General features: G+C 42.4%; 1 protein-coding gene across 5 annotated transcripts; it reads right to left on the bottom strand.

Annotated features, from left to right (window-relative positions):
* Positions 1-2,636: 2,636 nt before the first annotated feature.
* On the bottom strand, positions 2,637-27,023 carry clec16a (C-type lectin domain containing 16A). Of its 5 annotated transcripts, none has more exons than XM_034592476.1 (24): positions 26,722-27,023; positions 25,780-25,908; positions 24,563-24,696; positions 24,036-24,184; positions 21,876-21,981; positions 19,740-19,745; positions 18,385-18,508; positions 17,937-18,111; positions 17,328-17,378; positions 17,122-17,238; positions 13,618-13,924; positions 12,303-12,414; positions 12,097-12,197; positions 11,223-11,342; positions 11,024-11,133; positions 10,328-10,372; positions 9,315-9,365; positions 9,048-9,176; positions 8,505-8,625; positions 7,505-7,656; positions 6,814-7,018; positions 5,423-5,593; positions 4,895-5,032; positions 2,637-3,491 (listed from the first exon to the last, which is right to left on the bottom strand). In XM_034592476.1, the coding sequence occupies exons 1-24, from the start codon at positions 26,793-26,795 to the stop codon at positions 3,028-3,030; spliced, it is 3,291 nt and encodes a 1,096-aa protein (XP_034448367.1). In that variant the 5' UTR covers positions 26,796-27,023; the 3' UTR covers positions 2,637-3,027. The 5 variants fall into 5 exon arrangements, with proteins under 5 accessions (XP_034448367.1, XP_034448362.1, XP_034448364.1 ...); XM_034592471.1 differs by having other exon boundaries at positions 2,637-3,596; positions 26,722-27,022; XM_034592473.1 differs by having other exon boundaries at positions 2,637-3,596; positions 13,684-13,924; positions 26,722-27,020.
* Positions 27,024-27,070: the final 47 nt, after the last annotated feature.

Here is a 27,070-nt window from a genome sequence, read left to right as displayed (position 1 = left end):
CCCAGACTTCCCTGAAGTGAGGAACCGCGATAAAAGCAACACGTACAGACCACAAGGTGACTGAGGGCAGCATCAGCAGCAGCAGCAGCCACAGAGGCACAACACAAATGTAGAAAGTGTAACAGCAACGTCATGATCCTCAGGCCTTCACAGCGTCTGACACACACTCTCACACATTCTGAATTCAGGCCAGAAGCAAATACGTGCATCATGAACTCCTGACTCCTGAGTGTCGAGCTGCAGAGCAGAAGGTTGAACATTCGTTGTGTGCTGCAGTTTGAAGCTGTGCTTGTTCACGTGAGGCTTCTCAGTGTAGGTCACCGACCTTCAGCTTTCTGCTACATGTGACTGTGTTTTCGACTCAGCTTTTTTCAGCACCACAGATATGTGTGAGGTTGATTATGTAGAAATCCAAATATTTTACAACCGACTTCTATTTAAGAGCAACATCAGTTCCCCTAAAAACGTCCTCTGACAGCTTGTGCTCAGTGCTGTAGAAGACGAGGGGGTGGGCGACGGTTTTCTAATATTTCCTGTGGTTTTCTTGCTCAAACTCTGAGGAGAACCTCCTCTGCTCTTACTACTGCTGTGCAGTTCTGAGAAGAATGGAGTAGAAAAATAACACAACAACAACACTCATGCAGTGCGCGCACTGTTTTTTAAGTAGAATAATTTATTGCAATTCTTTATTTATTCCTCTGTTTTAGTTCATTAACAATAATTACAGGTTTAAAAGCCAAAAGCATTTACAGAGCATACAAACAAATTGCATACACACACACTACAATCAGAGACTCGATTACAGATGCTTCTCACGGCACGTTTCGGTCGCCAGTGGTTACGGGCGACGCGTCGGCCGATGCACGTTCCTCTGAACCATCTGCTCTGCAAACTGTGCCAAACTAAGCCTCTTCAGCAGGTCAGCGCAGCCTTATCACCACTGTCATTCTTCTGCTATTTACAAAAAGCCAAATGGAAATACGAGGAGACGGACTCAAAATAAAGAGAGTATTGCTCTGAGTTTCTCATTTATAAACTTGTTGATGACTGTACAAAGTTAAAAAAACAAGAGTGATCGAGCGTTAAGACTTCAGCTGTGTGGCGATGGCACCGGAAAGAAGAGGGCGAGTTGGAGAGCGAAGGAGAAAAGGAGAAGGAGAAAAGCAGCGTGGGTAAAAGGATGGAAAAAGATGAGGACACGCCCAGAAAATATATTTTAAACAAATGAAGTCGTGAATTAAAGTTTAAAGTTGATCTAGAGGTTGAACACTGATGATTGAGAGATATAAGTTGTTACATTCATGTCTCCCCAGCACTGGTTACTTCTTCAGATTATTGCAGTAGTTAAGCTTTGTTCAGATGATTGAAGGAACGATAATTCCAGGATTTAAACATGGCTCATGAAAATAGGATCCAAACTTTTGTTCAGGGGGGGGGAAATCAACCACATACTATTTCTCTTGTGTTATTAACATTTATCTATTTAAAGCCATCCCTACATACATGCAGAGTAAAACTGAGCTCAGGTCAGCGCCTGAGGGGGGGAAACCAGCAGGTACATTCAACACGTGCAGACCCAAAGACACGGCTGTTACTTCAAATAGTTTCCTCATGACACCACAGATCCATATTATACTACATCACTATGCGGCTGAAAGAAATTTAAGAAAAAATTAAAATTTGTATCTACTTTTCTTAGGTCATCAAACAATCTGAAACAACTTTGTAAATCAGCGTTTTTGTGTTTGAGGACATTTGTGTTGCCACAGGCTGAATAAAATGAATCGATGCATGACTGAAACAATACTCACTTACTACTTCTCCGCATTATATATTATTCAGTTCCACTTATTCAGCAGCCTATGCTCCATTCAGATCTTTCAGGCTGCTGACGGGTGAACGCACTTCAGGATGTTAAAAAAAAAAAATCAGGTGGCGATTTGAAATGGAAGTTGGAATAAAAGCAAGAGTGAGATCAAAGTTAATCGATTGTTGTTGCATACGTGAATTGCTGGAAACCGACTGTGCTGGTTAATCACAAGTAAAAAGCAGCGTTCACACACCTCATGTCGCATTCCCACAGGAATTTATCCAAATATTTACCAGCAGGGCACAAGACGACCACTTTTAAAAGAGCTTCGGTTAACATCGAATGAATGTGGAGAGTCTCAGAGAAGTGCTGCCTGATTGGTCGAGATGATTTGATATATATATATATATATTCTATAATAGACACCAATCAGGAAGTGGCAAATGAATGGATCGTTACTTTACATGTGGAAGAATGAGAATCAAACCGAAAGCGGAACACGCGCACACCGACCCACTGGCACTTCTGGGTGGCAGTAACTGCAAATGGGTGCGACATGCAAAGGTTAAAAGGCAAGTGCAGCTGACTCAGTGTGGACCGTATGTATTGTGTGTGTGTGTGTGTGTGTGTGTGTGTGTGTGTGTGTGTGTGTGTGTGTGTGTGTGTGTGTGTGTGTGTGTGTGTGTGTGTGTGTGTGTATTAGCATAGTAGTGACCGCCACCACAAAACAATAGACTGTGAAAATGTGAATGTTAGACACAAAAATAGGGGGAGTGTGTGTGTGTGTGTGTGTGTGTGTGTGTGTGTGTGTGTGTGTGTGTGTGTGTGTGTGTGTGTGTGTGTCTTTGAGCTGACAATCGATCAGAATGAGTAAAAAACTTTGCTGGTTGTGTGCATCGGCACACGCGTGCTAAAAACACTCGCGCACGCACGACTGAACACACTCGAGTGCACAAAAAGCCAAATGTGCTTTGAGCCTTCCTTGAGTCCGACCAGGGTCTGGACTTGTCTTCTGTCTGTGCATAAAAAGAGTCTTTCTTCATGTGCAAACACAAAGGCTTCAAAAGCCTCCTGATTTATCCACATCACACAATTCCAACAAGTCGCAACGTGAAAATATACTGTAGCCCCCACCGGATAGTTTCCCTATCACACTCTCCTGTCCTCTGTGTGTGTGAGATGACGTTAAGTGCATGAACAGGAGTTTGTGTGTTGTTTTAATCCAGTTCAGGTGAGTCTGCATCTTCTGTGTTCTCCACAGAGTCGTCTCTTTTTAGCGGCTCTGCAGCAGAAAGCTCCGCCTCTAGATGTGTGTCCTCACCTTCTGGCTCGTCTCCTCCCTCTGGTGCATCCTCAGTGGGTGTGGCGGTGTCCTCTTTGACCGTCGCATCCATCGGCGATCCCTCCTCCTCTTGCATCTCCTCCACGTCTCTTTGCCTTCCTTTCCTGTCTCCTTCTGTCTCCTCCTCATCCTCCTCCTCCTCTGCGATGGAGGCATCTGGTCTCTGGAGGGAGTGCATTGCGGGAACGTGGCTGGCGCATGGGTGCAGGTGCGGCGAGTCGGAAGGGGGCAGTAGCGTGAGCGACTCCACGCTGAGTGTGTCGGCGTTGTTGTCGGTGAGGAGGGAGATGTTGGGCTGGGAGGCCGGGGTGAGGCTCGGGGCCAGGGTGGGAGCGGGGACTGGGGTTGAAGGAGTAGAGGAGAGTAGAGTTACTTCCCCCCCTCCCCCTTCCCCTTCTCCACCTGAGGAGGAGGGCGGAGTGTGCTCCAAAAATGTGCCGTCATCTAGTGGAGAGGAGAGGAGGCACAGATTTATATAGATTTTGTAGAGTGAGAACATGCCGACAGTTTCACTTAACCCAAAGCAGGGAACTATCGAGATTTACGTAGGTAAGAAGTGAGGGACGTGTTTTCTACAGGCAAAGGCAGAATGACATTGAGTTCACCAAGTACCTCCTTATATTTTCATTGTGTAAAGAACAAACAGTTTCCTTCTGACAAGGTTGAGCTTGTTTCAAATGTGTCAACGAAGCAGAAAAGCTTCCAAGAAGAAAAAAAACAGAGGTAGAGGGTGAACACTTGCTAACAAACTACCACAGTAACAATACTACGACTACTATCGAATAACTAGTTTGTAAGCATACTTACATTGTGAGAGTGTTAGGTTGCATATGAAAGATATAACAAAAGTGTTTCACAATAACATTCTTAAATCTAGAAAAATCTGAACAAACCCCTTAACAGTTTTATATGTAGGTGTGTAACTATGTGTGTCTCGTGCAGTTTAAGTCATTTTGAGGTTAAGAAGATAAAAAGTGCAAAAAGTAAACAAAACAATTTATGTGATAAGAAAGATTCAATGGTGGAACAGTGGCTGCAGTTATGAAGCCACTCAGATACGAGTCATTGTATGAAACACTCACTGTATAAAAATATATTCATTGAAACAACAGATTCAACACCTGAAACGAGACACTACTCTTGGATCAGATTGAGTTTCTCGTGTCACGACCTCACGGAGCACCTATCCAGTTTCATCAGCTGCACTCAAACCTTACACAACTCTCCTGGCTCTCGGTAGAGTCACACCTTAAACACTTCACATCAATTAAGGTGACTAACTGCTCCAAACTAAGCTTTCTGTACAATCATCTATCGGAGGAACCTACTGAGGTATGGCGTTCTTCCACAGCCAGTTGAACAGGTCCTCCTGTTTGCATGTAAAGAAACTGCACGTTAACACCCATATGAGTGCAGCCATCGCCCTGTTCATACCTGCCACTCTCATGCATCTTGGTTGATCTGAGCACAGCGGGCAGTAGAGTGGGTCTTGAGCGACCACTTGAGAAAGGATCTAACTTCCCCTGCTCTATATGCAAATGAAGAGTACAGTAAAGACCCGCTCTATATGAAAAGGGCCCTGATTTGACCTATTACCATTTGACTCACTTGACATCAGTGCAAGCAACTGTGTTGTTTGAGGTATGTGCAGTTGTACTATAGGTAAAACCACAACTCTGCATCTGTAAAGCAGGCACGTGCGAGTGTGTGTGTGAGTGTGTGCGTGCGTGTGTGTGCGCTACCTGTCGGGCTTTGAGCTGATATAGTACTTGCAGTCACTGAGTCACATCTCCCTGTGCTGCCACTCCCACTGGAGGGAGGCGAGGGCGAGGAGAGGGGCGAGGTACTGTGCTGCGACACACAGTGAGCCACCGCAAAACCTGGAGGTGCACACGTGCACATAAACACACACACACACACACAAACACACACACACACCAATTAAAACTATGGTTTATCTTGAACCTTATGTCACTGTAATTTACCCAAAACATACAGAGAAAAGATAAATCTATTATAGAAGCGTTTCTTATGGAAAACACATTAACTTTTAATGTGGCTACAAATACATTTCTATTACTATTGACTCATAAAAACTCAATATAAACATTTAGCATAAACACGAGCTGAAACCTGGGCTAAAAAACTTTCTCATTAATCAGTTGTTTTTCCAGGGGTCTGACTTTGCTGTCATTCCTTCATGATATTCAGATTTGGGTGATATGTGTTCTATGATTCATCTTTTAGATGCTTCTAGATCTGTATGTTACCTGGAACTTTATCCACGGAGCCAAAGACTGCTCTAGCTGCTGTGGGGTCGTTGGGGGCCCGTCTCGACTGTTCGTAGAATCGGAAAGGGAGGCCGCTGGGTGAAGCGTTGGCTGTCTGACCAAAACCCAGAACCTCGGTGGCACTGGGCTGCACTGGCAGGTCCAACAGAGCTGCATACACAGGAAGCACAGGGATCAAAACAACGCTTCTGCAGTGTACTTAGCGTTGGATATTAAACATGATATGGCAGAGAGAGGCTTCTGCCTTATGTCAGAGAAAGGGACTCAATTTAGATTTCCCAGAGAGTGAGTGTAATGGGAAGTGAAGTGTAGACTCATGTATTTGGCTCTACTGTGACTGGATTCCATGTAACTAGGAAATGCTTTTGAGTGTGTGTCGAAAACAGGGTTTGTCATCACAGGTTTTTTTTTTGTTTGCATCCTTATTCACTTTGCTGCATTGGCAAGATTTCAAATGCCATATAATACTTGTTACTAATAACTTCTGAAGAATCAGACCATTGAGAGGGGAAGTGCTGATGAGTCACTTGATCTGAATTTACATTATGAAATAATCCTCTGATAATTGTTCGCGTCTATGTACAAACACGTACACCTGGCAACAGGAGGATCACACATGCATGGGTACACAACAGATTTGAGACTTGGATTCTGTACACTATTAGGAGAATAGTGCCCGTCTAATTCCACACATAGTCCCTTCTCTCCCAGCAACACCCAAGGTCAGGTTATAGATAAAGGGCCAACCAGCAGTATGTTGTAGTGTCTACGCTGAAGGACTTTCTTATCAAGTTCAGATGCCCCAGACAGACAGGCACCAACTCCAACCCTCCGACTTAAGGACTCAATGTGATTTAGGAATGATTACTTTAGACTTATCTGTCCAATAGGATGCCAACACTTACATGTAACAAAGATAGTGACAGCAATTCTAGCCATTCATGGATGTGCAGTTAGAGTGGGTGACGCAAGTAGAGGGAGATACACTGGGGAGGCTGTGGGAGACATCTTCAGACTTGGTCTCATTGATTCATCAAGTCCACATTAAACTCTTCTGCATGAGACATCAGCTGCTGCCTGAGTTCTCCTTTCACCAGCTTCCAGAAAACCTCCATAACAATTACGATTACACTTTCTGGGGCTGATTTATCCCTTCATGTCTTAATCATCTAATATTTATGAATCGAAATTGGCGAGATCCAGTGGTGTAGTATGATAAGGAAGAGCGACTGGGCAGGTGAGCAGAAACCCACCATATATGGGGGTGAGCTGACCAGGAGGCGTCACCAGATGTTGCATACTGGTGTCATGAACAAAAACATGGCTGCCTAACACGACTCGCTTGCACTCCCGGCTTCCTATTTACCCACCGGCGATCCTTTGCATCTTCATGCGTCGGGCCTGGATGCGACCCTTGGCCAGCCGCTGCTTGGCGATGATGCAGCGGATGTGGTCAGCGAAGATGAAGTTGGCCTGGAGGATGGGCAGGGGCTTGGCGTGGGGGTTGGAGATGGGCTTATGGATGATTATGTTCAACGCTCTGCTGTCGTCCTCAACACCAGACACCTGCATGTCCTGTGGAGAGAGGGGGGGTGAGAGATGAGGAGAGGAAGACAGGGTTTGTGAGTTTGAGTAGGAAAGTAGCAGAATTGGATGAAAGATACAAATTGAGTTAAGATGTGATTCATAAAACAGACAAAAGAAGGAAACATTAGATTTTTTACAACAGCTTTAAAATGCTTTGTAAAAATGTCACAATATCAGTTTCTAAAGAGCAAACAGTCATTTTTGTTAAAATGCAGTCACTTGAACTTCTCTGGGGTCATGTTGACATTACAGAATACACTGGAAATGGTTCAGCATGACTAAATACACTTCGAAGAAGTACATCATATGATGTGTGTCACACAGTTTATCATGCTTTTTCTGTGAAGTGAAAAGAAGTGAAAAGAAAACAAGAAATCAGAATCTGGAGGATGAACTGAGGACGAGGAGAAAAGGGGAGAAAGGACACATTTGTGGCAATTTAAAACAAAGGTATACAAACAGCTTCTCTCTTACCTGCAGGAGTCCAGCGAACTTGACTACACCCCATCCGAGGCGTTTGGTTTCTGGCTCGACCAAACTCATCTGGTACACATCTACAGCGAGGAACCTCTGGGCCTGGCCGCCATCTTTACTGACCACCATACAGGCGATTAGGTCACTGTTGTCTGAAACAGACGACAGGCATGAAGGATTTTTTATTTTTTTATTGAAATTATTTTCTCGATCAAACTTCTCCAGTGGGGAGAAAATATATATATATATATATATAGTTTTCCCAGGATATAATTCATGGGTCTTGATGAAAACTAAATCAGGCACATTTAGGGGTTTAATACTTATAAGTATGGGAAATTAGATGCAGCTTGATTGAATGTAAGGGCACAGTTGGGCCTTGGAGGAGTTATGAACTTGAGTGACATCCTAATTAAGAGTCATTAGCCATTAAGTAAATGCCTCGAATGTTGTTGTTATTTAAGTTCTTACAACCCGACAACCTATCTAAAGAAAGACAGCCCTGTTTCAACTACAGCCAGGCATGTTGTGAGGCAACATTGCAGGGAGCAGTCACTAGTATGCACTCGACACTCCCTGTCACCTAATGTATGCACCAAAGCTATCAAGTGTCCCAAAGCAACCTGCCGCCCTGAAACAACCTCACTAGTGGTAGACAATGGAGTCACTGTAACTGGTCACAAGTTCATTGGGGATCTGAAAGGTCAAATTCATCAAAACAAATAAAACAATTTGTCACTTTCACCTTCCAACTAAACAAACATGAAAGTCGCGAGGAGCTGTTATTATATTTTATAGCTCAGGTACAATGAGTTTTATTGTGTTATAAATCATTTCTAAAACAATAATCTCCCCATGTGTTTGCAACAGAGAAAACGTAGCCTTGCTTCAGAGCACTTTCACAATTGAGGAAATCCTCCCACTGATGGGAACACAACAAAACCTTCCCATTGAAAGAACACCTCTGCTCTGACACAACGCCTGTGTGTGTGTGTCTTACTGAGGTCCAAGACATCATCTGTTTTGATAAGGTCTTCAGGTCTGGTCAGAGGCAGCTGGGTCTCAGGTTCTCTCTGCAGCTGAAGCGACAGCGACCGCAGCATGAAGAACACCCGGATCGCCTGTGCAGAGGACACACACACACACACACACACACACACACACACACACACACACACACACACACACACACACACACACACACACACACACACACACACACACACACACACACACACACACACACACACACACACACACACACACACACACACACACACAAAAATAGAAGTGCTCCACAAAAAAAAAAGACGTGTGAGAAAACAAGAGGTGAGAATATAGTAGAAATTAGATTTGATCTTTCATGAGAGCTTTCATGTGCTTTGAGTGTGTAATGTAATAGTGTAATTATAGTGGGACAGTGTAATTAAATGGGTATGTCAAAATGTTAAGTATTAGCGATTTCATGTCCTCAAAGGCCTCAAGAACAAACTCAAGATAGATTTTGGACATGAACTGAGTTTGAGTGCGAGAGTGGACGCACCCTGCGAGTCTTCTCCACGTCTCCACACGGGAGTCTCTTGACAAAGTCGATGCCAGTCAAAGGTGTGCCCGTGGGTGGCAGCAGCACCGAGGCATCCATCATTAGATACTCCACGTTGAGAGGTTTACTCTGCAACATACACACAACGCAAGCATGAGTACAGACAAACAAGCAGGAACAACATAATGTACTTGGTCGTGTTTTGTTTTTAGAATGGGGACAGAAGAGAGAGAAACACATACACACATGAAATCAGGATAAACTCACCGTCATGCTTCGGTATTCATCCTCAAACATGTCCAGAAAGATCTCCTCTCCCTGTGATAACGGATTAAAATGAAAAAAAGAAGCATTAAGTCCCACCTCATCATTCATAAATGAAATACATAAAATATCAGAGTGTGTGCATGTTTGTATAATCCACGTATATTGACTCCCAGACTTTTGGATGTTTACATGCAGATGTTCATGCACGTGTCCCTACTCCTCTACTGGTTTCCATTATACTGAAATACAGCTACAGAAACACTAATGCCACATCACAGTATTTTACAAACGCACTTATTTTCAGAGAATAATCTTTTGAGTGCTTTGCTATTGGTCACATCACAAGTTACCGTGTCCTGTAATGATTTTTTACAGGCCCCTTCTCCCTCAGTCAAAGTTTTCCCTTGTCATAAACTACAATGAAACACTAATGGCTCCCTGTGAGTGCTGAGTGTAAACACAGTATACGGACGTAGACACACTCACAACACTTTGAGATAGGTTTCGTTTTCTGTGGGGACAACATTCAAGACCTTTTCCTTCTTTGTGCTCATTGTCTCTTTGTGGACTGACGCAGGTTCCCAGAGTTACCACATACCTCTCAGCTGCACGCACTACACCAGAGATTTGCTGAGCAAGGACAGTTTCTTCAAGATAGCGAATTAACTGCGGTACAAATGCTGAAAGAGTACGTCAGCTGCAAACCATGTCATTTAAATCATTAAACGTCAGCCAAAAATAACTCCCATTAGTGATTCCAAAACTGATAAGACACTCAAATAGAAAAAGAAAGCAAGAACTGAACTCTGAGCTGTAATTATGATGAATTACTTTCAGTTTTACCATTACAACTTCAGGGAAATGCCTTGAATTATAGTCAGTGGCACAAATATACGATATTATATTCTCATCTCCAGGGGATCTGGATATCACTTTCAACTGATACCAACTTTTTCTGTGGCAAAGACACTTGAGAAGATCTCGTCATTATACATGTTACCGTTTACACTCACCTTGTAAAACCTCCGCAATAAATGCAGACTTTCTTCTCTGGCACCCTTGAAGTGCAAACATGGAGAGAAAAGAAAAGGAAAATACACTATGAACCAACATTCATGTGACACACACAGAAATAAACACATCCTCCTCCCTATTAAATGTATATATTCAAATAATGAGTAGGTAAAGAAAAACATTGTTCCTAAATAGTTTCTTATTATGTTTGAATCATTATGAATTATTAATGTTGTATTCTGTGTGACCATATTCTTTAACCAACAGTCCACTGACTAAGAGTTTTCACTTACAGTTAATAAGAAAGTTATTGTGATAGAATTACAATCTTAATGTAGCGGCCTTATAAGGTTACACAAAGCAATTAGGGTCTATTCTTATGTAGCAAAGGACAAAGTGTCCGTTAGAAATAAATTAAGTCTTTCTTACTCAGCTTCCTCATTCTAATAAAGTGAGGTCTTGCTCATAACTAATTCACTAGCAGTTTGGCACTTACTCACTCACCCCCCACAGGTTCCTTATTCTAAAGCTGCCTCCTCTTCACACTTCAAACCACAGCAATTAACAGACCCTGTTTTGTTTAATGATGGGTTATTTCTTGAAAAAAGGATCGTTTCTGGAACTATTGAGTCTGTGTGTGTGATATGCTAACATCATGTATGAGTCAAGCGTGTGTGTGTGTGTGTGTGTCTTACCTCCAGACAGGCCAGATGGACATCTTTGATTATACAGAGGTTTCCAGACAGCACCGACTGCTTCAACAAAAGGCAGCTCAGCTCCAGTGTAGCTAGACGCACTTTACCGTCTATGTAAATGTCAAGAGATAGAGACGAGTAAGTGCTGAGGATAACTTACAATGGTTCCTTACGGCCTTTGTTTTTGTTTGTGCGTTACCTGGTTGTGCTGCCTGGCTCATGACTCTGATTAGTCTCTCTGCCAGCACCAGGCTGTAGCAGCTCTTCTCCTGGTCAGGAACTGGCAGCTGCAGCCGCTCCAGAAGATCACGGTTTATACCTACAGACCAGATATGGAAGACGTGACATTACATACGTGAACACTCTGATGATGTAGGTTTGAATGTCTTTAGTCTGTCTACCTGAAAATGATCGAAAGTGTTCATGTCAGGTTCCCTGGACTCCCAAGAGCCTCTTAGCGAGCTGGCTAATTTAACAAATCAATGTTTCATGTTGCAGTTCCTTAGAAAGTTGTAGTTTACAGATATAATATTACTGCTATCTTTCACAAATTATATTTACTTCCAAAAACAATGTAGGAAACACAATAAGAATACCCCTCTATCATAAGCAGCCTTCATGGTCCCCCAACATGGCTGCCAGAGAGCAAGTAACTGGCCTTAAGGCTTCTGGTTTATTACCTCCACAAAGGAGGATATGTTTTCATTGCTGTTTGTCTGTCTGGGATTACACAAAAACTTCTGAAACTATTTTATTAAAACTTGGTGGAAGGTCGTGGGCCGAGGAAGAACCCATTACATTTTGATGCAGATCGGGACAACAGGGCAGGTCAGGGACATTTATTATTACGTTCTTTAACATTGGAAAACAGGGCTTTTTTTTGACATTTTCACAGAAGATAATTCCTGGATCTTGATCGAAAGATATCTGGAATATTTTGTGACGCATGATAGAATTCAAGGGGACAGTTGCGCCTTGGTGGAGGTGTGTGCCCTACTGAGTCCAATCCAGTTGTATATGTAGCTCACAGGTCAGGTAACTGCATTCACCAGGTATCTAGAACAAGTTATTACCTTTGCTGTGTGAGACAGCATAAAGCAGGCAGAGGACAAACAGCGCGTGGTAGTCATCGTTGCCGCAATCAAGGGCACTGTACACCATGTCTAAAAACGGTCTGTACAGAGAGAAAGGTTATGAACAACACACGTAATTATATTTCATTCAGTCTTCACATTTCTACGTCAATCTGTTCAGTGTTCAGATATGCGAGTACATGTACCTGCTTCTCTGTGCACATGTGCGGGTGGCTGCAGCCGTCTTCTCCTCATCAGTGATGTTCTGCTCAGTCAGCTCAGACACCTTACACTTCTCCATCACCACCATTTCTATCTCTGTACACACACACACACACACACACACACACACACACACACACACACACACACACACACACACACACACACACACACACACACACACACACACACACACACACACACACACACACTCTTTTTGTAGTCACTAGCATAAGTGTCAATACATGTGAATTGTGTTTTTGTTTTTTTTATAATACAGGCTTTTCACATTCACATCACACTTTCAACAAAAACACATCAGTGCCATGAATAAAAAAATATATTTTCACCAGTGATAATGAATGCACGTCTGAAGTGCTTCCTTCTTGACCTTCACTGGTTTAAAAAGGTAATGAAATAAGAAAGAAAGATCACGGAGTCAGTGTCTGCTTACAGTTGATCAGAGAACAAAAACTTTATTTTCTAATGCATGAAATTTAGTATTTGTCCGCATTAAAATGTAGAGGAACAATTAGTGCAGTTTCAACTAGCGGCATTAGAACTTATCATCTGTCCTTCAAAATGTTTTTTTCTTTATTTATCACTTTTCAAATCAATCCGTTAGAATTGGTTGGCCACATTTTTCCGGCCCCGAATGGCCCTGGACTCATTTTGAAACTGTGTTCCTCAGCAGCCCATGATGCAATCTGTGCGTTTGAGCCTTCAGACGATCGTGAAGATTGTGTCACCCTCGGTTAATATTCTCAGCAAAGAGTCTTTTCAGTCAAAGTAAAGAAGGAATCATTTCAGATGAGTTAAATGGCCAGAGTTTTACTTGATACACACAAACACACACACACACACAGGACGAGAGTGAGAGACAGGAGGAGAGGTGAGGAGCACAGGATGGATGGTGTGTCACCGTGGAAGAGGTCAGTCAGCTGCCACAGGGATTGTGTTGGACATGTGATCCGTGGTAGCCATGGTAACCATGAGGGAAAATAAAAGTGAAAAAAGGGTGATCTCATCTCAAAACTAGATAAAGAGGAATTTCAAATTAAAGTTTCTTTTCGTTTATGCCGTTTTTCAGGGATTTTTTTAAAAACACTCTTTTGGTGAAATGATTCTGTCTTTTTAACAGTTAGTCTCACTCTTTTCTGTTTGGAGACGAGGGCAGCTGCTGTGATGGCTGCTGGGTAACCAGGATGCATCATGGGAGACTGTGTCTGATTGATGGTAGTAAGGAAACACTCACAAACACAGTCCTGTACTGCTGTGTCCAAGGAGACACACACTCACCTTCCGCTGTCTCCCCACTTGCTCTGCTTCCCTTAGAACTCCCACCTCCTCCTCCTCCCTCTGTACCTTTTCCCTTCTCCCGGCCTCCATCCCTGTCTCCTTTGCCATTGTCATCCCAGGTCTCCTCTCCTCCAAGTCCTCCGCTTCCTCCCCCTCCGCCGGGCCTTTCCTCATCCTCTTCCTCGCCCAGGTTCTTGTAGTTTGGCCTCTTTTGGGTTCTCTTGCGGCCACGGTGGCGGGACAGCTCCAGGGAGCGCTCCAGAGACTCTGAGGGCTTGGCGAACCGACGCAGGCCCCCTGCAATGGCCTGGGAGGTTGGAGAAGGACAGAAAGGAATCAGAGGCGAGAGTGAGAGACGTGAAAACCTTACGTATCTGGAAATGAGTTTGAGTATGAGTATTTTAGCAGCTTATCACAAAATCATCAAAGTGTTTTGTTATCGTGCTCTTTCTAAGATAAACTTGGCAAGAAGAAAGCAGTGGCAGCTCTGTTTGCCGCATGATTTTTATCTAAGGGGACATTACAGAGGTAACACAGTATGGTGGCGGTTCATAGTTTAAAATAAATGAGAAAAAGAGAGAATGGAAGGGATGTATTTTCTCAGATAATGATACCCTGTAGAAAATACCAGTTTCCAGAAAGCAAAATCACTACAACCTTTTACTGGTAGATGTTCATGCAGAAAACAGACACACATGAGCACACACGAGATCCACTTGCACTCTCGTGTTAATCAACACACACACACACACACACACACAGTGCTGATCAGTGGCTTTGAGGTCTTATCTGTGAGGCCATACTGGAAATAGACACATTTCTCGCATTCAGAACTCAGAGTTGAAGAACATATGCAGATGCACAGGAAACAGCTGGTAAAGGATAAGACGCTGAGCAAAGATTTTAGCACTGACTTACAGTAAAACTGACTAATAGTAACGGTGATATTTTGAACTACGACTAACATTTCTAATAATAAAATTGCATCACTTCTTCAGATTAAAGTGTCTGTTTCGAGTAAAAACATTTTTTCTTTTTAAATGACAAAACAAGCCCCCGTCAAAGTCAGGTTGTAAAAGGATTTACAATTAGCGAAATGACAAAAGATAACAAAACTAAAAACTGGTTAATTAAAGCTATTCTCTCAAGATACACACACGATTTTTGTACACCACCACAAAGGATCTTTGATAGAGCCATTACAGATTCTCGTCGAACTGAATAATCAGTGATTTTACCGAAGAACTTGACATGAAACTGCTCCTGTGGTTGTAATTCATATAAAAGTATTGAACCTTGTTACAAAAGACAAAGAGGAAGAGGTTCAAGTAATGTAACTCAAACTGAAACTAGGTGGCCCGATTTCAATTGATTTCTTACACTGACGCAAACCACACATATGCATGTGAACACGTAGCTACATAGATAAACGCATATACACCTGACGTACAGAGTCAGGGGCTATAGACGGATCCTGGATATTCAAATCTTTGGCACGAACAGCCTCAGTTGAAGTTTCTGAGCATCTCCAATTACTGGAAGTAAGTGGGGATTGTTATGTGTTATGTTTAAGTCATTATTTTCTGGCTAAAGAATGTATTGCTTAAAGATTGTGAAAGCTAAAGATTGTGTTTCTACATCTTCCATCATTCCCTTTTCTTCCTCTTTGACTTGTGAGGAACAAACACAAAAAAAAACTATTTCTCAGCTATACAGTCATCACTCTTTTTTTAGAAAAATAACCTGAAGCCTAACAAAGTTCAAAGCATCAGCTTCCCAATTTCCCAAAATAATTTGGTCTTTTTTAACCTTCCTTCCTTCCGTGTCATCGCTCTGTGACACAGGGTAAGTCACCGCAAAGACTGCACTACATCTGCTGCTGAAAACACTGTGTTTACGCTGTCAGGCATAAACCACAGACTAGTATCAGTGTCTGTGTTGCACCTGTTAGCTGACTATGTTCTGGTAAACCGCTCACACTCCGAGCCGATGCTGAGAAATTAATGGAGGTCAGGGAGCATGTGAGACAAACCTACATATGCGTGCACATGGTGGTGCACATGCGGGCACACATACACGCAACCACACACGATATCTGATGTACAAAATGAACACAACTAAAACAACTACATGTGATTTAGGAGAAAGAACAGATGCTGCGGATGCATAAAAAAAAGGAAGAAAAACATAGGTATAAAAAGACAAGGGAGCGAGAAAGAGCGAGAGAGCAAGAGAGAGAGAGAGAACACACATCTTCCAGGAAAGAGATCCGGGTTAGGTGAGCCAGCTCAGTGTTCCATCATGTGACCTAATTTCCTGCCACATCACAGACAAACAGGAAGTGCCTTTTGACCACCTGTGTCGAAAAAGCACCCATACCTCATCCATTTAATCTGCAATGAATCAAACAATAATAGAGGAGCAGTTCTATCTGATGTGGCAGCCACCTGCCAGTATGCACGCAGAGAATCAAACAAATACTTCTGTACAACCACTGAAAAATGAAAACATTTAGCAGAAATGCAAATGAACTTGGTGCCTGCAGAATGAGCAATCTGTGCACATGCAAGCAATACACATGAACACAGAGACAGAAGAAAATATCCCCATCTGAACTAGTAACAACATTTCAAGGGAACTTTGATTATAAAGTAGCAAAAAAATAAAACAACGAATGTGTGAAACGTCTATTTCAAAACCGTTGGACCATATCAGTGACTTCTTTATGAACTTCTCTTCTAATGTTTTGAAATGTTCTAACCTAATGTTACAGAGTCAATGTGGCGCCATCCCCAAAGGAAAATCTCAGCTGAATGAGTAGTTCACACAAACTAGTTTTGTCTCGCTGCCTCCTGATTGTAGGCAAACATCACACTTCCACTCATATTCACTGGAAAGTAGGCTACTTCTTACAACAGCGTTAGGTGTAACACACACACACAGACACACACAATTACCACAGGGTTTCTCAGAAACGCTCACTACCTCAGCACACCCACATGGCTTTACAAACAGTCAAAAAAATAATCAGAAGTGGGGGAAGGGCAATGAGGGAAGAGAAACTGAATCATGGGAGAGATAAAATTAGAGAATGAGAGGTGAGGGGACTCAGATGGGGAAGATTTGGGGAGAAACGAGGGAGATTAAAAGGGGACGGTGAAGTACAATGACAAGCACAATCAGAGAAGTCATGAGACATTGTTTGAAAAAAGGAAAGACGAAAAAACAATGAAGGTAATTTGCACCATGCTGCCTTGATGTGGGTGAATGCTGAAGAAAAGCATGACCCTGTGATCTTAGAACCACCCACGTGCACATCTGAAGCTCCATTGTGTTTGTGTTTGTGTAAATACCCGTGCATGTATGTACCCATGTGGTTGCCTGTGTGTTTGTGTGCTGTATCATAACGTGCGTGTGTGTGTGTGTGTGTTGTATCATAACGTGCGTGTGTGTGTGTGTGTGTGTGTGTGTGTGTGTGTGTGTGTGTGTGTGTGTGTGTGTTACCGTGCTCTTTTGTGTGCTGTGTATGTCTGTCTGTGGGGTGAAGACAGACAGGTCCCCATTGAGGATAACGTCGGCCAGGGAGTCGACCAGTGGCCGATAGTGGATGATCAGAAACACCTGGAAAGACACATTCTCATTCATTTAAGAGCCGTTACTTAAAAATGATTAAAGAAGAAGACATTTCCTGAGTGATGTGTGTTGCTTACTTGGGACAGAAGGTACAAGGACACCTGAGGGTTGATTTTTCGCTCCTCAGACTAAAAAACATAGAAAAATAAAAGGTCAGCTGAGAGTGGAGAGATACAGCATAGAGCTGGAACAACCATATTGTTTGATAATAATTTAATAGTTGAATGGACCAGACCTCTGGTTTGGTATGTTACACAAATAGGTGCTTAGTGCTTATTCCTTTGTTTAATGCTGTTACTCTGTGACTTCTGTGCAGTTCATACACATTATATAAAGATGGACGACATGATAACTCAACAGCTTTTGTAATGTTTTGTATATTTATTTATTATTTCAGTAGGATTGATTAAAATGTCAAAATGTAACGTTCAGGCGATCCACAGACCATAATATGTTGTGCTTAGTTCATCTAAACACACATCTACAATTTAAATTCTTCATTTACTTATTATTGTCAGTCTAATTTCAACAGGGCACTTACTTCCGTTAAACATAAAATTAGCAATTGGGATTTGACAGACGAATTCAGTGTTACTATGTTTTAGAAACCGAAGCCTTGACACTTCAGAAGCTTTCTGCGTTTAACCTCTTAACGTTATTACCAGCTGCACATAAGGGTACCGTACCGTCTCAGGGATGACCAATGAGTACACATAGAGGGGCAGGAACAGGCGGTTGAGGAGGTGGTCCGTCAGCACCTCATTTAGAAATTCACAGTTGATGATGAGGATGTCGTTGAGGTAGTGGAGGTGGTCGAGGTGCTCCGCTACCAGGTCACTTAACTTTCCCCGGTTCTTATGTCTGAGACACAAAAAAAGAAGAGAAATAGAAAGACGCTTAGATATTATCATTGAAATCGCACATGTGACAGTGCAGCTGTGACACAAAGGTCAAGATGTACAGAAAACTGAAACAACGCTGATAAAACTATATCTGAACTATATCATGCAATTTAAAAGTACAGCAATTTGCTTAACGAGCACCAGGATAATGTTTTAAAAACCCTGACAATAAAACAGCCCTGACTTCTAGAGGCCACAGAGAGAATTACACTGAGAAAGAGACAGCACTCACTCTTCATCTGTCTGCACACACTTGTCCAATTCGAGGACATGGCTGCCAATAAACCACACCAGGTTGCTGAAATATGGGACCGCCGTCTTATCTCGGATGTAGTGCAGCATGTGCTGGTTGTCCACTGAGGAGAGGGGGGGGGGGGTCAGGAAGACAAGTTGTGACTGGCGCTGCACATGGTGTCTCTCATTCACATACAATTTGTAATCCCAGAAAATTACCCAAATGTGACCGGTACATACAAAACCAAGCAAAAAAAAGTAAAATCGTGACAAATTCTGAAAAATAAACCCACCACATGAAGTCAAATTAAGTCCAAGAATTGATTCAGCCATTTGGATTTTGTAAAATGCGAAATAAAGAGAAATCCAGTGGAGAAGAGGAAACCCAGTCTGGTTTTAAATTGAGGCGACAGCGTGACCAGCATGAGTTGGGTTTCACGTGGTGTAATTGGACAAATAGACAAACTGCTTTTCCAACCTTTTCTTTCTGCTTTGTTAACAAGAGCCTTCTTTAGACCAGGAGAAAGATCTGAGCCAGATTAGATCCAACATAAATTGTAGTTAGAATTTCACTAGTAGTGTTGTAATTCACAAGATTTATCATAGTACAATGTAAAAAAAAAACGCTAAAATTCAATGCTGCTTGAAGGTCTACTATATAAAAAGCCCTAATATGAAGTTTGGCATTACGTTAGATTTGTTACCAAGTAGGCTAATGCTTAGATTACTGTTTGTCTCTTTGTCTGTGTGTTAACAGGATTACAAGAAAATTACTAAAGTGAAAGGGAGGGTTAAATAAAACTGGTTGTAATTTCACAATGCCAATCCACACTGGTCAAACTGAGACCAGTAACGAATGAGCAAATCAAATTCACGAATTACGTAATAGCAGAAAACAAATGTACAAATCAGAGTTCCCCTGTCATTGCAGCATTGTGTATAAGTGGATGAACTGAGGATTAATGGAGAGTAAGATTCTGGCTCAATAACCGCAAAAACTGTCAAACCCGCCGTGAGCAACATGTGGCCCTCAGCTGAAATTAAGCCTGAGGAACGATTAACCCGAGAAAAACCAAATAAAAAAAGGCATGCAGGTGTTTTTCGTAATGTATGCATGTAGGTAGGTGATACAGAATGATATTCATACCAGTACATTTACAACAAATACACCATCAGGTATAAATAGGGCTGGGTATCGCTAAACACACATGTAATACCTCATAACAAAACACACATTTCGTAATAACTGGTTTACCAATAACAATTGGTAAACGTGTAAAGAAACTAACACCAAGACATGTTTCTACAATACCCAGCCCTGAGTTAAAGTCTAGATGAATGGAACCAACTTACATGAAACTGGAGTTAGGCAGATGGGGCGCGTAGAGGGAGGGGAGGGGGGGGGGGGGGGGGGGGGGGGGGGGGGGGGGGGGGGGGGGGGGGGGGGGGGGGGGGGGGGGGGGGGGGGGGGGGGGGGGAGGGGGGGGGGTGGGGGGGGGGGGGGGGGGGGGGGGAGACAAGGAGAGGAAGAGTGGTTGTTGAAGAGGAGGAGGGAGAGGGGAGGGGAAACAGACACAGGGTTAATGTGAGTAAAGGGGTGGCTGTGGGGGGGTCGGGGAGGTGGCAAGGACCCTGCAGTTATCTTCACAAATAAAACTACAAACAATGACAGACCTTGAAAAGAAACATTTACGTCACCAGGACACTGCACTTTTCTTTTGTGTCATTATTCAAGCGACAAGACAAAGCTGGAGTTGCAACATAACTGGAATAAAAATATATTTGACGCTAGTAATTATTATCCATGTTATGTTTTGCGGTGTCTCCAGGAATCAGTACGAAGCATCAAACAGTGACATGTTCATTTATGATTCATTACCATGATGATGAAAACCCCCAAAATATGCCTTGTTTAACTTTTGTGATCATAGACTGTATATTAGGATGGACGACACGTCTCCACTTCCTGCCACTATCCAGAAATTTAGCCAAAACATCCCTGATACGATCGGGGGATGGAGCGGCGGTAGCGAGGTCGGGTCAATACAGGCAGCTCAGCTGTTAATTCTGATGTTCAACCCTGTTTTAATAGCATCAAATAGCATAGAACAATTTGCAGTTGAACATACACCAATGTGATTAGAACTACCTCAAATGACAGAAAGTTCATGACCTGTACTGCAGCCACCAGGAGGTGATCAAGACGCTTTTGCTTCACTTTTGGGGAAACCCTCCTGTCGTCCATCTTTATATACAGAGCTATAGTGAGACATCTAAATAATAGAGTTCATTTAAAAAAAGCTGAATTATATTCATTTAATTATTTTAAAAAAACTTCAAATTGTGATATTTGTTTAAAAGTTCTACACAGACTATTTACACTATATAAAATGCATATCTGCATCATAGCAGAGAAGTATCCTGCACCAGTTACAGTTATGTCAGTGAGTTAATGCTTCACTCTTAAACAGATTCATTACAATAACATTACAACCCCGGGCCAACCCAGAAAGTCAACACATGTATTTCCACAATGGTTGCTTATACTACAGGTGTTACAGAGTCAAGACTTCATGGGCGGTGTCAGAAAAGTCAGGTTGCACAAGTGTTATATGCAGAACAAGACATACTACAAATAAAGAGACAGACAGGAAGCCGTAGATGTGCCGCAGTGGCTCTATAAAGAGGCGAGGTGACGTTACGTCATGTATAGTGAAGAGAAGTGTGATGTAAAAGAAAATCCGCCCCAAAGCACCAACGGCCGCCAAGAAAGGCGGCAGCAGGGAGAAGCAGAGGCTGACGCAGCACAGTGCACGAGACTGAGCTCATTTATAAACAGTGAATATGTGAATGAGATCAGTGAAGCAGAGAGGCTGCACCTTGTGGTAACACAACCCTAACAAAAGACCGACAGGTTGATAACCTGCTGATTAATGCGTTGCTGGATCATCTCCAACATCTCTATTAATTTATATTTTTTTATCTTATTTGAAAATACTGCTCATTATGACTGCAGCAGAAGTTAACTGTGAAAGAGTAGAAAATGACAAGACAATAAATGGAATGCAGCGGATTTGTGACAGAAATGAACTGTGTGTGTGTTATTCTAGGCATATTTAATGATGGCTGAATATCCTCAGGTTCAGGACTTTTTGAAAACTTCAAAAAATGTATTATATAATACCTTAAAAATAATTGTTTGCACTAGGGGAGCCACTGTTTTGTTAGATTGATGTTTTATCACTCGGTTGTAGAAGGCAACAAAAGATATTGGGCCCAAAATTCTGCAAAACGTGTATTTGTGTTACCTGTTAGTCATGTTCATGCACCAGAAGCAGCAGCAGCAGCAAGAAGAAGAAGAGAAGAGGCGGTAGGCAGTCCCAGCATCCCATGAGTGTGTGAGTGTGTGTGTGAGTGAGTCAGCGTGTGTGTTTGCGTTCTGCATGTGTGCATAACTAGCATGAGCACATGCGTGTTCCTGGCACTCACCTTTGTAGACGTTGAGTGTGATGGTGCGGACTGCGATGCGGACCATGCTTTCAGGGTGGTTGAAAAACTTAATGGCCTCGGTGTACAGGGCAAAGTCATTAGTGTGCTGTGTGTGGGAGACAGAGAGGGGGGGCGCCGGTGAGCAAGGCACGGCATTGCACCGCCGGGCTTTGGCCACAAATGACCACAGAGAGAGAGAAAAAGCAGCTTGTATAAAAAAAGAAATGATAAACACTGGGCCTGACATTTTGGTAGAGAAATACAGGCTGGGCAAAAACACAAAAAATATAATTTAGTGTTTAATCTAATTGTTCAAGACTTGGTGTGAAACTGTATAATAATAAAGTGTCCTTATCTTGTGGACCAACTCAAACCCTAAAGAATTCATGATGAATATCTTTAAAAATGGATGTATTGACTTGTCCATCCAATATGTAAAAAAAATTACATTTATATAAAGTAAAAGACGATCGGATTTTGATTTACATCTTGTCGTACATTTCATTTCATGACCGCGCAAAAGCTCTGTATCTTCCAGTCTCTCTCTGTGCCAGTGACTGATCCTCTACTCGAGCATTCCTCATTCGCTGAGACCTCCAACCAATCACAGTTGAGGCTCGGTGAGCAAAGGGTCACGGGGAGGTCACAGCAAATGAAGAAATCTGACCCTGAAACTGAACCCAAACCCAGAGTTTGAACTCTAGTTGTAGAGATGTGTAGATCTGAAAGCAACAGAAGAGACCAACGGCTATCCAACGGCGCCCCCTGGAGGGCAACACACTATAAATCGCCAAACTTTGAAATTACCAAATCATAAATGAATTAGAGTAAAGGAAGAGAGAGATTCATTATACATATGACGTCCAAAGAGTTGCTATTGAAAATTGAGAACAAAAGAAGCTTGTGATGACATTTCAAAATAGATTTGAATTCAGATTAACAAAATGTCTGAAGTTTCCTATAGGATAAGTTCAGAATTATACACGTCTGCCTTTAAACAACAATCAGACGCTCATATGTACACTGAAGCAGTTTCAGCTTGCTGTATTCTTCCTGTTCACTCTGGCTACATGGAACTCCCTTTTTAATCTGCTTCAAATTAAAGTGATGGTCGTTAAAATCCAAAGTCTTTGTTCTGAGTAAAAACAGGTTATAAAGATTATCTGAAGCGTATATGAGGCTTTAACAGTCTGAGATAAACTAATCAAGAATGGATCATAGTTAAGTTAGTCTCTAAATTAGTCTCTGTCCTCTATTCCTTCCACTGATGGTGTAAGGGACTACAAACAAGAAGGATGATAACAGTAAGACCAGAGTATTTCAGACATTACAGACTTAACCTCACCTATAAGACTATATCCAGAAATGTCATCAATTTCATTCCAAAGAAGACGATTTTTCTTTTTTATTATTGATGAATAACATTAAGTAAATAATCAACATAAACTAAATCTGCTATAAGGTTGATATATTTTGAAACTACATAAACGCTCATATCTACACGCTGGGTCTGGCTTTCGTTTCAGGGGTAAAGCTACCATCAACAGTACACCAATAACTTTCCCCAGCACACACAGGCCAACTGAAGGACTACAAATACTGCTGTTACAAAGAAGGGCAACAACATCATCAGAGATTATTCAGATATGCAGTAGTCTTTGATATTACCATCCATTACCACACACCTACACACAAACACTTAGAAAAAGATTAAATGAAGGTGATATCAGCACTCAGAGTCTTTGTACCAGCCAGTGCAGAGAAAAATGTCTGTTGCTAAATCAACCAATCTAGACAGGAAGCTGACGTTTTCGACATAGTGTGTAGAATCGCAGATCGCAGTCGCCTGATAAGTACAAATAAAAGTCAACTTGCACAAAATGCAAGTGGCAACAAAGCCTCTGCACATTTTTTTTTAATTGAATCGCTGTAGATTTTTTAAAGATGTGTGTATTGAAGTTGCTCAGACACAGCCACCTCCTCGTTTGTTTTACTGATCCATTTCAACACTAACTCCCTTCACTCGCAGCCTCTCCTCTTTTGTCCCTTCCGTCTTCTTTAACTGTCCTCGAGAGTTCACGAGAAGGGCTCTGGTCACAAAGTGATAGATTCTCACACTTGTTTCAATACTTCTCTTACCCCATTTTTCTGTGGCCTCACCTCATTGTAGAAGAAGTGCACGGTGTGGTTGTTGAGTTTGAGTGACAGGGTCTTGAGAAAGGAGATGTAGTAGGCCATGATCTCCTCGTCTGAGAAGTCAAACTTGTGGACAATGATGGAGTTCACGTGGTTGTTCGACAAGAGGTAATCTAAGGGTGGAGAGAAGAGAAGATTAACGATCAACCTAATCACACTTGTTCATATGGAATACGTTTTAGCAGAGGAAGACATCTTTTAGGAGGAAACACTTAGGATCTCTCAGCGTCTTTTAGTCCATCCACTAACTAATGCAATTTGATAACACCATAAACCACAAATGAAAAAATATTCTATTCTAATAGATAATAGAAACATCTTAGAAGATAATTAGATTTAAAAGTCATCCCAACTTTGCCGCAGCCTAAAAAAAACACATCATATATCCAGACAAAGCCTCAGTCTCAAAACTGTTTTCTGTCGGGTCTATTTTACTGAAATGCAATACATCATGCATGTGTTCATTTTTCAGTCAATCAGTGAAAACTTGCATAAAGACGTCTCATGGCTTATGTTCTCAAACAGTATGTTGAGGGTCTGGAGGAGCTGGACGCAGACGTAGCGTCCGGATTTCTGACGCAGGATGTTGAGGAAGAAGGCAAACATGTTCTTCTCCAGAAAGAAGCTGAAAACAGACAGGAGAATAAAAACATACAGGATTCACCATGAATTCATATTGAAATGATAACTATTATAGATATTTTTTAATAATGAACAGTGTTTCTCGTTCACAGCATTATTGTGGAGTATTGGTTAAGATAGACAAATATTTATTGCTGCCATATGGTCAGCCTGCCAGACTGTTTGCTGCATCTCATTACCAAACTTCTTTACCTACATTTCTTGTCTGTCTCCACTGTGGCAAATAAAATAAAGCATAAAAATGCTCAGAATATATATATATATATATATATATACACATACACACACACTCTTCATAGGACTACATCTCAGAGTCACTGACTCTAGTTAATTTACAGTAAACTTTAAATTTAGTGAGGCCAGAGCTTTGTGTTTCGTACCATAGAAATAAATAGTTTTCTTTTCACTTAAGGACTATTATCATATTGACCCAAACGTGACTGCATCTCAGTTCAACTCCTACATTCATATTAGTGGTTTAAAAGTTTCAGCACCAATACAACAAATTATTAAACAGCCAATAGCTTAGAAATATGTGAGTGACCATTAATTTCTACTCTTTCAACGTCCTCTGTGGCTTCTCTGCTCTCCAAAGCCATTTCCTGTTTCAAATGATAAAGCAAGAGGTTTCACGAGTTTGAATCCCTAATGACTGAAATGCTTCAGTGGGCTGAAGAGAAATCACGAGTGTTAAGAGGCATGATGAAAATAATTAGTCACATTTATGAGACTGATATCTATGAGTGAGTGTGATTCGGTGCAGTTTGATTGAATTTAAGGGGAATGTTGGGCCTTGATGGTGGTATGCACTCTACTGACATTCTTGTTTAATCATGTTAAAGTCCACTAAAGTACTGCTGTTGCTTCTTTGTTCTTTGAATCAGCGTGCCAAGAAGTAAAATAGGGAGTTCGCACACACACACAGTGGGTTTTGAAAGAATGTGCACGATTGGGAAACCTTGCTGACCGATTCAGATACCGATTCCACCGCAAGTAAATACATGCTTGAACTTTGAACCACATGCACATCACACCTATAATTGAGTGGACATTGACTGGAACTTACTCGAACACAGAGCTGTCATTCTGGTCGCCCCAGATGAGGATCTCTGTGATGGACCGGATGGTCTCCACGAGGAGGTTTCGATTGTTGTCGGTCACTGTTGTGTTCTTGGTCAGGACGTGGTACATATACCTGATGGAGAGAAATGGAGATAAGGTGGTGAACGCACGGTTCCACAACAATTCATGTTTCCATCGATAGTGATCGAGAGACATATCTGGAAGCTGAAGATCAGAGGAACCTGATGGTACATAACTTGTCTCTCTCTACTCCCCCTTCCCTTCTCTCTCTCTCTCCCCTCTTTTCCACCTCTCCTCCCCATTTTTCCCTGCTCATCCAAACCGGTCGAGGCAGACGGCCGCCCACATTGAGTCTGGTTCTGCTGGAGGTTTCTTCTTCAAGTTAACGAGGGAGCTCTTTCTCTCCACAGTCGCCAAAGTGCTGCTCATTGTGAGAACTGTCTGGTTTCACTGTGACTTTTAAGGTCTTGACCTTCTATGTAAAGTACCTTGAGATAATATATATTATAATGAGTACAATCCGTTGCATGAATCACTGGTCTATATGAAATTTATCTGTCAAGAAAATGTCAAATGTTGAGTCGACTGCTCATCTCCAAATAGTGTAATGACTGACACACACACACACAGTATTGGTTACAGTTTTAGCTGTAACCAATACAGTTCCACCCAGATAGAGTTACACCTGTTGGGACACACTGCAGCTCAGCTCCACAGTGGGGATGCTAACGTGCACAAGCTAGCTCACTCATCTCCCCGTTAGCAGGGTGAATGGAGGCACGAGGCCCCCCCCCCCAGCTGCAGTGCACTGCAACACGTTAATAACCTGCTGCAGTTGGAGTCGCTAGCACCTGGGCTCGTGCTAATGACGCTTGACAGCTTATCACCCAGGCTAACGTTAGCTCGTCTCATGCTAGCCACTCACTTCAGATGGTCCAGGGAGTGGATGTTTTTCGCCCTCCCCTGTCCTCCAACCCAGCTCCGCGAGCGGCCGAACATGGCTGTGCTTTGTTTTTTTCCCACCGGGGGCTCGATGCTGCAGCCAGACGCGTAATTTCTCTCGGTTTTAGCGTCCGCGGGTGTCCATTACACCCACTTTCTCCTGGTGGTAGCCACTTAGCAAACAGAAGGTGAGAGGCGGCGGAGGAGGCTGCGCTTGAAGGGGCATTTCCTCTCAGCCTCGGTTGGGGGCGGCTTCCCCGGGAGTTGTAGTTCTTCCCCCCCGCGGGAGACGGTTGAAAACACAGAAGAGCGAGGTGGGGAGAAAACTACAA

Source organism: Hippoglossus hippoglossus, chromosome 8 (genome assembly GCF_009819705.1).
Source record: "Hippoglossus hippoglossus isolate fHipHip1 chromosome 8, fHipHip1.pri, whole genome shotgun sequence".
NCBI classification, from domain to species: domain Eukaryota; kingdom Metazoa; phylum Chordata; class Actinopteri; order Pleuronectiformes; family Pleuronectidae; genus Hippoglossus; species Hippoglossus hippoglossus.
Note: the sequence above shows the minus strand (reverse complement) of the source record. Positions and strands in the feature narration are given on the sequence as shown.